Source organism: Mya arenaria, chromosome 4 (genome assembly GCF_026914265.1).
Source record: "Mya arenaria isolate MELC-2E11 chromosome 4, ASM2691426v1".
Classification (NCBI taxonomy): domain Eukaryota; kingdom Metazoa; phylum Mollusca; class Bivalvia; order Myida; family Myidae; genus Mya; species Mya arenaria.
In genome coordinates, this window is record NC_069125.1 from 41,763,714 (window position 1) to 41,774,770 (window position 11,057).

Sequence of the window (11,057 nt, forward strand, 5' to 3'; positions counted from 1 at the left end):
TAGTCGGAAGAAACAAATAAAAATGAATTTAAACATAACTAAAACTACGCTTACATATTTAATGAAAAGAAAGTTCACTTAGTGTTAAAGGTAAACGTCTTGTCTTTCTCGAAAATATAATATATTTTAATACTAACAAAATAGATTTGTGCATCGATGTAAACTGTCATGGCGGACCATGGGAAACAAAAATCGTCGGCAGCTAAAGAAACAATGGATGGTTTGTATTCTAATTCGTTATATCTTCATCTTTTTTGTTGCAGTATTAAATATATGAAATATTAAAGTTTTCTTAAGTTTAGATTTCAACGCTTTAATGTGGAAACACTATAATAAGTTTTTCTGTTTCGTTCCCAAGCATTTTCGTACCAACATGCAAGGTTACAAACCACCATTACATTATTCAGGAAATACCGTAATCCACCTAAGAGTTTGGACACTCTAAATATTCGGACACCCATAATTATTTTCCAAAATAATTTATTTTGCGTACCTAATTTTCGGACACCCAAAGGACATCAATCATAACTTTCACAGTTACCAAGTTTCACAGACGAAGGTTATTGATTTTTATCTTTACAATGCCTGGCTAGATTACCAAATGGTATGTATACACCTTTATCTTTACAATGCCTGGCTAGATTACCAAATGGTATGTATACACCACTGTGACAAGTTAATTAGTTACTACCCATCCTAAACGATTTATTGCCTGTTGAAAAGGAAGTGTGATATATTTATTGGAGGAGTAAAGAAACAACAAGGACAATCAAGGGATTAAGAAAACATAGACATGACATGTTTGTAAAACGATCTGCCAATAAACTTTCTAACTTGTACCACACTTACAGACTGTATGAAACAATAATCGTACAGTTATACATTAATACTGCATAGCAATGTCCATGCTATCCACGAGATCCTCGTGGGTATTGAACTGTAAGTTATGTGACGTCACACAGTGTGACTCTTTGATCTGAAGCCGATAGAATGTGTTTATTTAGTTCAATGCATGTATAAAATGGTGTTTTAATTAACTTGATGAAGGATTTACACTTATAGGCGTAATAAATAAGTTTATGACCATTGATTACTACGGATAAATTAATAAGTGGTAAAATGCAAACTTGAAGAAAAAAGGCAGGTTAAACAAACATGTTAATAAAATGTAAAAATGGTAATTTTCTATGTATTCGGACAGCGAAAAAAATAATTAATTTAAGGTGTCCGAACTCTTAGGTGAATTACGGTATCTGAGTATCAGTTTGGACTGTCTGCACTTATTTGGGGGAATTGTTCACCATGTTTTGTTCTTTTCCAAACTTCTTTTATTTTAAAATTTTGAGACACACCTACTGCTGTACCGATTTCCTGATAAATTCAGACAATGGGCGTTCAAATTCATTTAAATGTAGTGGCAATAACCTTGTCAAAATATGACTGCAACCTACCAGCCACACATTAATTACAATGACAAGCTGTACCACACTAATTCGATAATTGTATGTGTTGCTTTAATCTTGTTGATTGTGTCTTGACCTGGTGTAGTGTGTGTGGGCTAGAACCAGCCGCCCGGTAGCTCAGTTGGATAGAGCTCCATGCTAGTGTTCCGGAGGTCTTGGGTTCGAGTCCCACCCGGGCACACTTTGTCTCAAAGGTTTACTTAACTGGTGGCAGCAGTAAACAGCAGGAGTGCCTAGTCGGCCTAAAAGGTTAATGGGGGGAGGAGTGTAGTGTGTGTGGGTTAGAACCAGCTGCCCGGTTAGCTCAGTTTGTTAGAGCGCCATGCTAGTGTTCCGGCGGTTGTGGGTTTGAGCCCCACACTGGGTGTACTTTTCCTCTAAAGTTTACTTTGCTGGCATGTGCCACTAATTATGGCTATATAACTTGACAAAAATTTGGCACAAAGCATAATACCCATAATACTTGAATGGGTGGAGCAAAAAATCATAGTGCATTAGTCAGTAACGCTATCATATGCGAGAGGCGGACAAAGCATGCGCTCTGTCTACAAACTTGACTGGTTATCGAGTTGAATGGATATTGAATTGATGTAAATCTAATGGCATCAAATTTTTCAACAAGCCATGCTCTTTAAAAAAAAAAGAATTTGAGCAAGCCCTGAAGACATTTTACCATTGCAGGGCTTGTGTTAATGTCTAGCACTGGAGTGCATAAGTAATTGATTATTTATCTTTTCCCCCGGAGACAAGTTTTAAGGATATGAAGAAAACTGAAAACAAACAAAGACTTGTCTATAAGAAAAACCTAGTCTGTATTTGTCTCCTGGACACGGTCAAAACTAAATGCATACAGTCCGATCATAATTTCCCAATAAAAAGGCTCTGGAGTCACTTAATATGTCCCATAAAAGTTCATCTATCAGTATCAGATTTAGCAATGTTCAGTTCAGTTGTTGCGGCTGGGTTTGCGCAGTGTCAATAGCTCCTTTTCCCCAGCTTTAGTGTGCGCCTGAAAACGGGAAAGAGGGTGTGGTATTCGCCACAAATCAGGCCAATCTGGTTAAGGACTGTGGTGGTATATCTGGTCCAAATCTTGTTGCAGAGGCTGTTGAATTTTCTTAGTTGCCAATTTTGGTGTAGGGGCTGTTGTATGTGATTCACTTGATGCAGCTTGTAGACTTTGGCTTCGTGGTGGAGATGACAGGACAGGAATCTGAGGCACCGTTGAAAGTAGCTTCTAGGAAGTTGAAAAACTGAATATTACTTAATTGGGTACCTTGTGCTGGGGCGCTTTAAAAAGTAGTGAACTTTCTAAGGTGCTGGCAGTTACAGATAGTAGCTCAGCCTGTGTCATCTACACTTAAAATATTTGTGGTATTCCTGTTCTTCAACAACTGTTCCAGTGCATTCCCATCTCCTGTGGAGGTTGTGCACTAAGTTTTGTAATGTACACATGATCTCAAACCTGTAGTGGCGGCAGGTTGTGAGTGTGTTCATTCCACTGTTCATGTTCCCTCAAATGTTGTTTGGCAAGTGCCATCTTTCGATCATGAGATGTCAACTTGGTTCATATAAAGAAAAGTTACACCATGTGTGATCATAAACTGATAATTTGTTGTGATGCGCCAGTGAACGTACCAGCAAATAAAAACAAAAGTTCTCAACTTTTTACTGTTAAAAGTTGTTTTATCTAAGGTTCTAAGCCTACAAGAATACAATGGCTCAGTCAAGACCTCGCCAGAGCTTTCATCAAGACAGTGAAAATGGAATAAATAGGCAAATCAACATGAACTATATGCAAGTTACGTGTAACAGTCTATGGTATCAGTCATAAATGATAGGTACGAGGTATGTTCGGAAAGTTCCCGGATTGAACGCATTTCTTTTGAAAGGCTCATTGTATTATAATGAAATTTAGTATGGATTTACTACATCTTTTATTCCATTTCACTCTTAAATTTCGATTCCATACATATAAAAGTAAAAAAGTTACAATAAATTTAAAACATGTACCAACGATATGGCGGAGCAACCCGACGTTAAAATTTTTAACGTCAACGTCAATTCAGTTTACTCTTTCTCGAAATAGCGGCCATGTGCTTGCACGCAACGTTCATGTCTCCTGACCCATGATGTGTAAACAGTTTGAAACCATTGTTTATCAAATTAAGACATAATTGTCTGCACGTGACAACGTAGGCTCTCGAGATCGTCGAATCGAATTCCTCGTAGCTGGGCTTTGACGGCCGGGAAAAGCGCAAAATCAAGTGGCGCAAGGTCTGGGCTGTAGGGGGCGTGCTCCAACCTGCCGATCCCGAGAACATCCAGCTCCAACTCTGTGTACCGGGCCCTGTGCGCTGGGGCATTGCCCTGAAACCACGTTTCATCTGTTGTGATTATTCTTTCAAGAAATCTGTCCCCTTCACGTCGATAGGACCTCAAAAATTTCAATGATTTATTCACCCTATCCTTCATCTGATTGTCATCCAACAGCCTTGGTATCCAACGTGCGCACACCTTTGTCATCTTAAACTCTTCAGTAATTAACTTATACGCTGTTGCTACCCCAATGTCACATTCCTCGGCCACTTCCCGTGTAGACACTCGTCGGTCCCTATCAAGCATGGACTTTACCATTTCGCGCTTTTTCGCTACAAGTGCCCGCCTCCCACATCTCTCGTCGTCGGATGTTGACTCGCGCCCCTCCTTAAAGCGTCTGTGCCACTCAAAAACATCTGTGCGACTCGAAGTTTGGTCTCCAAACGATTTCTTCAACTGTATCAATGTTTTCGACGGTGAAACATCTAAACTCTGGAGAAACTGTATCACGACACGCTGTTTTTCAATAATTTCGCGTTGCATGTTTGCTTTGAGCACCTGTTTTGGAGTTTGTTTTGTGAGGCGGTGTCTGTTCAAATGACGTCATGCGTATTTTACTAATGACAGCATGTTGTGGTTCGACGTCAAGATGACGTTTCCCGCGTTTTTTAACGTTACAAAATGCGTTTATTGTGAACATTATAGGAAAAAATATGGCTTGCTCCACAACAGCAAATATTATGTTGCTATGGATACAATATTTAAAGAATGTATTGACTTAGGCGAATGTCCGCTTATTATCAAAATGAATATATATGTGTCTCAACTTGGCCGAAGTTTAAAAGCTCTACGTTGAAAAATAACAAAGTTATTAGTACAGTCCGGGAACTTTCCGAACATACCTCGTACAATGTAACATCATCCTGGTTTTATATCTTTGATGATAAGGATGATTGATACCTGAAATGGATATACACAGTACATTAGTAAATGATTACCGGTATTTAGTCTAGTATTGGAAAATTAAATCATCAACATGAATGACTACTACATTTGTATCATGAGGTAATCTACAAACGAAATTGAATATATATTTTTTCAAAAATGCTGTTTGTAAACAGACAGATTATTTCTTTTTGCATATGCAGGCATATGGTAGTTTCAAATGTCTAAGCGTATCCAGTGAATGTGCAAAACATGCCAGAAACAACCATAATTGAAGAAAAACTAAAACAAAAAATGTCGATAGAAATCATTTTAATATTCAAAATGTTCTCAACTGGTTTGGAGGAAAATTTCAGATTTTTTTTTGACGAGGATAAATGTGTATTCCCAATATCCCCACTTTAAATATTAGTCACAATAATGAACTCAGGGATGCTTGTAAAGCGCTTGTTAAGCATTTTTTACATTCTTTATGTATCCCTGTCTAGAGTTAACCAAGTTCAAAATTTGTCAAAAAATTCTATGACATCCATTTAAGTGGACTACCTAGGCTATTAACAATGACAATAAAGTAATTAGAATTAAATGTACTAGGTTTATAAATAACCATTAAATGAGGAACTGTAAATAGCGTTAAATCATGCATTTACTTATTTATTCATTTATGTATTTATTGTGACATTATACTGTAATCTTCTCCCATGGAAAAAGTATGTTTTATTTCCAAATTTCCAATTAATTGTCAAAATTCCCCTCTTAGAACAAAGACTTTGAAAAAGTCCTCAAATATGATGACGGTATGTCATACATTTTGAAATTATCTGTTGAAGGGCTGCAGCCCGTTACCTCCCAAAAATGAATGGGCTTTGAAGTAATACTTACATTAATTTGTATTTCAGTCCTTATGGAAATGTCGAGTATCCTGAACACTGGGTTGGATATGGAGACGTTGGCTACAGTTGTACGGTTATGTGAGAGCGGAGTTAACCCGGAGGCAATAGCGCTGGTTGTCAACGAGCTCAGAAAGGAATCTGCTTCAATAAAAGTATGACTGTGTTCTGTAGAGGAAAAGTCTGGTTGAAGTCGTTAACGTTTGAGAATTTTTCTGTTACTAAGGATTCAGGTTTCAAATATCATTTGTATTTTTTAATTATTTTACCATAAATCCTGTAGATTAAGGGTTAAATTGTTATGTACATATAGATACAACGCTTGATTTCTCCACAATGATCACTGTCATTAACCATGAAACGTTTACATCTACATCAGATAATCTGCCATGAACTTGGATTCTTTAAATGTCAAAATAATCAAGAACCACTAAGGGCTGTTACTATTGAATTCATGGATGTGGTAACATAACCTTATTGTATGCCATGGATTTACTAGGAGATAAATGAGAAAAAGAAGGAAGAAATGGAAAGATTAGCTTGCACAGGGCTAAATACCAAAGGCAGTGTAAGAAATGAGCAATAAAACTTGGCGTTCTTTGCACTGCATTTATAGTTTGACTATTCGAAGAAAAAGGAGAGCTGTACTACTCTCCCTAGCGTCAATAACTCAGCAACTACTTAATTTATTGTATTGAAACTTTATACAATCAAGTGTGATAACTCTATCTTGCATATAATGTATTTTTTTTTCCTTTAGGTTTATTGTTTGACTTAGAAATTCTGGTTAAGGTTTTGCATGTAATCAAATTTTACAGTGATCAATACATTTTTCACTAAAACTTCTGCAATCTTTAACTTAACTTAAAAGCGGCAGAATAGTTGAGCGTGCTGTTTCTGTGACAGCTCTTGTTTACATAATTTTTTCATATCGGAGGATGTGGCATGTATGCGTAATGGTGATAGTTCACATTGCGCTGAGTTGGCATTGCACCATCTTGTATTATAAAAATTTTGACTGCCTTGATGTTGACGGTGCATATTGTCAACCAAGGCGAAGCCGAAGCGGACAGTATTTTTAGAAGCTTGATAATATGTACTGTCACCCTCAAGGCAGTAAATAGCTTATTTATTATACCGAACAAATACTCACATGACGCCATAGGGTAACAGTGCGGCAGAGGGTGATATTGTTGAAAATATTGCCCTGGCATTTTTAATGGTTGTTTTTTAGAAGTGCGGTATAATCATTACCAGATATGTTTGTCTTGTGCAAAGTCCCACTCTCTGAAATTAGCTAATTAAACTGTAGAATCTAGGCAGACTTGAACTTGTTACCTACTGCTCACTTTAGGAATGATATTCTTATGCTGCAGTAAAATAATGTACTTCTAGATATTTGAGTGTATTTAAAGTATGCGATCCTGCATAGCCACATCAATTACTCTTCGATAATAGAATGAGTAAATGTATTAAGTTTTATTTACATAAAAACATGTAGTAAATGATGTTTAATATAGCATCACATTTTGAGTTTGACTGGATATCGTAATGATGCTTGGACATTGATTATTGTAAGAATTTACAATAAAGTAACATATATATGAAAAACATCAATGTATTACAATTCAATATGTGTCTATCTTTGAGATGTCTTAATGTAGATTGTTTGACCTTGTAATTATAGTGTTGATGACAAGATAAATCCAAACACAATCAGTGATGAAACAATAAAAAGTGTTCATGATATACAGTTGAAACCCATTGACTCTATAGCGCTTGGCTTGATTTCCTTGTTGGCTCAAACTGAATGTCAAGGACAGATTTTGTTTTATTCTTTGTAAGCATTCCCGCCTGGCTTGATGTTCGCGAGGTGTGAAGTATTTTTGCCGTCCCTGGGATATCGAGGCTACAGGTTTCTACTGTACATGAACATGCATGTTCCTTGAATTCTTACAAGTTAAAGAACTATTTCTACATACTGTAAGCATGTGAGGTACCGTGTCTCTATTTCATCTGTCTGAGTACTCATTACAAAGTAATAAATCACTATTATAATTATCAAGAATAAGTGTTTATAACTTCTTATTTATTAAATATATAATTATATATTTTCTGTTTATCTTTCAGAACGAAGGCAACCAAACTGGGAGCTGAAGGAAGTAGCTACAAAAGGATGAGTGTACATGGACATGAACATTGACATGGAAGACATCTTCCTCACTTCTAGTGTGTGAATGAAACTTAGTTTGACAAGATATGACAATACTATAATTGCAGCATTAATACTTGATTTCTAGCCATATTATTCTTCAGCAAACATCATTGTTCTGTAAGTCAAACATAACCCCAAAAGATCATCAAGTTTTGATTTACTGATAATTATAATATATTTGGGTGATGTTTTGTGCTTTTAATTATCACCACCTTATGGAATGCATCTGATAATAATGTGTATAAAAGTTATGTCACTGAATGAAAAAAATGTGTGATAATCTTACCCAAACAAATATAAATCTTGTGTAAAAGTATTTTCAAAAAAAAAAAAAAATCCTCACTAGCTAGTTGTTATAATGCCAAGGATACGTTGTATATATAAACACTTACTATTGTAAAGAATTTTAAAATTTAGACATCTTTTTAAAATGTAGGCTGAGCCTAAAATGTTTGTATAGGAAAAATTATAGCATAATTTCTATGATGTATTTGAAGTGTTTGATTTTAATGCCTATGTGATAGATTCTTAAGATATTATTTAAATATTGAATTTTTAACCAGAGATTTATACATACTGTGTAGGAATATTTATATATATACAGTCCAAAGCACCCACGCTACGATTAAGGATGTGATGTTTTAAATGTTATTAAATCTGTAGAAATACTGTAAAACGTAGCGTGCTCGCCGAATGGGTATAACCCGATGGCGAGGGTAAATAAGTCCCCCCCCCCCCCCCCCCCCCCCCCCCCCCCCAAGTATTTTCGAGTTTCAGATGCGTCAGATAAATGTTTGTACAGATGGTATGTTTTTACTGAGATGGTATTAGCAATAAATTGAGTTGATACATACACATGCACTTTGAAAGTCTTTTTGATGTACTGGTAATATGTCTGATGTCTTCAACTGGTAATATGGTGAAATAGTTGAATAGATAAGTGTTTTATAAATGACTCAAGTCGAGGTATGCACAAGACGCAAACATTGTAAGAATATAGATCTAACAGACCGGCAGGTCAATGGCAACTGTGCAGATCTCTCAGTATGTTGGCTTCTTTTGCATCTATGCCAACAACTTGTGGACAGTCATTGAAATTTTCTTCAAGAAGCTGAATACTATATATTCATATTAAACTTAGATTTTCTTGAAAAGACTGAATATATTAACATTTAACAAAACCGAAAACTTTTTTCAAGGTTGGGGTTGATTAAGGCTTGTGGTAATTTTCGATTACTTTGTTTTGGTTAGTTTACCAGTCCGGCATCAAAATCATCTGGTGATGTGATGGTGTCAAACTTTAATGCTGCCATAAATATACAGACAGGCCGTCATAAACTTAATAAGAAGATACAGAAATCCAACCCTGAATGATTTTGCATCACATAGAGGCTGTATTGTTATCTGGTTGTGCAAGTGTGCCCTTTTGTTCATCTGTTTTTCGAAGAAAAAATATTTGATGTAATGAAATACATGTATGGCCTTGGTGTCATCGGCACCTTGGTGCAAAAAGTATCAACTTAGCATCGATATTCATTAATTATTAAATATGTTAACACATGTTTAAAGTGACAAACAGAATGTACCGTGCGAATCATGTTACTCTTTGAAATATAGGGTTTTATCCCCTGGCAACTGAGAAAACGGACGAGCGTCGACATTCCTTACTGAGCCATTTTTAGCTCTACTGGCCAAAGGCCAGAAGAGCTTATGCAAGGTAATGTGTACGTAGTATGTGCGGTCGTGCGTCTGTAAACAATTGCTTGTGAACACGATACAGTCTTCAGTTTTGATTGTATCTCGATGAAACTTGTACAGTATCTAGATATCCATTAGAGCTGGGTTCCTTTCGAAAACCAGCCAGATCCGCCCATGCATGCCTAGATTATGGCCCTTGATAGTATAAAAAAATGCTATTGTGTATATACAGTCTTCAGTTTTGAATGTATCGCGATGAAACTTGTACAGTATCTAGATATCCATTAGAGCTCGGTTTTGAAAACCAGCATGATCCGCCCATGAATGCCTAGATTATGGGCCATGAAAGTTTTAAAGAAATGCTTTCTTTTTTAGCCAGGTCTGCATGAGCGAATTCTATTTTTAGCCAAGTTTACATGTACATGTAAATTCAAGTCTAGAGTTAAGGGAGACAATTTGCAAGTCTAGGATTTTGAGAGACAATTTGCTTTTTGCTTCTGCAGTTGATTAAGTGAATTACTCTGCCTTGTTCTTGTTGAAAGCCCAATGGGCATTTTTTAGCTTTAAGTTCTGAAGTTTGCGCATTCATCTTAACAAAATTGGTTGTGAATGTTTAAGTTATGCACCTGGTGTCATTACTGGCCACACCCAGGGTTCACAGGTTTGGTAAACATAAATCTGGAAAGGTTTGAAAATCTTTTTGTGTGTTCGTGCATCCATCTCAGCACAATTGATTGTGAATGTTTGTTCAAATTGATCAATGTTGTCCTAGGATGCCCTTGACTTTGACCTTTTGACCAACTTTTTTTTAACTTTTAAAACTACAGAAACTTTTACTATGAGTACAGTTTTGAAAGCATTTTTTTTGTCAGATGACTTTTACTTGGCACATATTAAAATAGTTCATGCAACAAATCTGCTTACAATACTTTCTGGGCTCAGATGTTGAACGTGCTACGTTTTCAGGTAACCCATACACAAAACATAAACTATATGTCTGTTGCCTTTTACCCATACATACATGCTCTGGATTGATATGACCACAAAAGCTATGCCAGTAGAGCATAGGCCCTTTTGGGCCTCTTGTTTAATTAGGCTGTAACACATGACTGCATTAGCATTCTTGAACCCGATTTCAACCTTCAAGTACATGTAAGTATACCTAGTAATTACCGGAACAATTATCAGACCTTCAGATTTCTGATGATAAACAACATTGGTAAGCGTTTTTCAATGAGTAAATGTATTCATGTTGTGTATATCGAGAGAACGATGTAAACTCCCAGGCAATGTGTCATTAAGAGTTGAAACCTACTAGTGCTCTAGTTGTTTGGGAGTCCGCCTTATGATGTGGTTCGAGCCCCACGAGGGCCATGTCCTATTTCGAATTTGTCTCACAAACCTGACGCAACTGTGTCTAATTCTTGGTTTCTATTCCGGAAATAAACTCGCGTCACAATCTTTCTAAAACCAAACATCCTGATCCTACCGTGGATTCAGTATTTATCAACACTTGATGCCATATGA

General features: G+C 36.4%; 1 protein-coding gene across 1 annotated transcript; it reads left to right on the forward strand.

Annotated features, from left to right (window-relative positions):
- Positions 1-49: 49 nt before the first annotated feature.
- On the forward strand, positions 50-8,557 carry LOC128232224 (mitotic-spindle organizing protein 1-like). Its single transcript, XM_052945661.1, has 3 exons — positions 50-220; positions 5,627-5,772; positions 7,748-8,557. Exons 1-3 carry the CDS (start codon positions 169-171, stop codon positions 7,772-7,774), a joined length of 225 nt encoding a protein of 74 aa, XP_052801621.1. The 5' UTR covers positions 50-168; the 3' UTR covers positions 7,775-8,557.
- Positions 8,558-11,057: the final 2,500 nt, after the last annotated feature.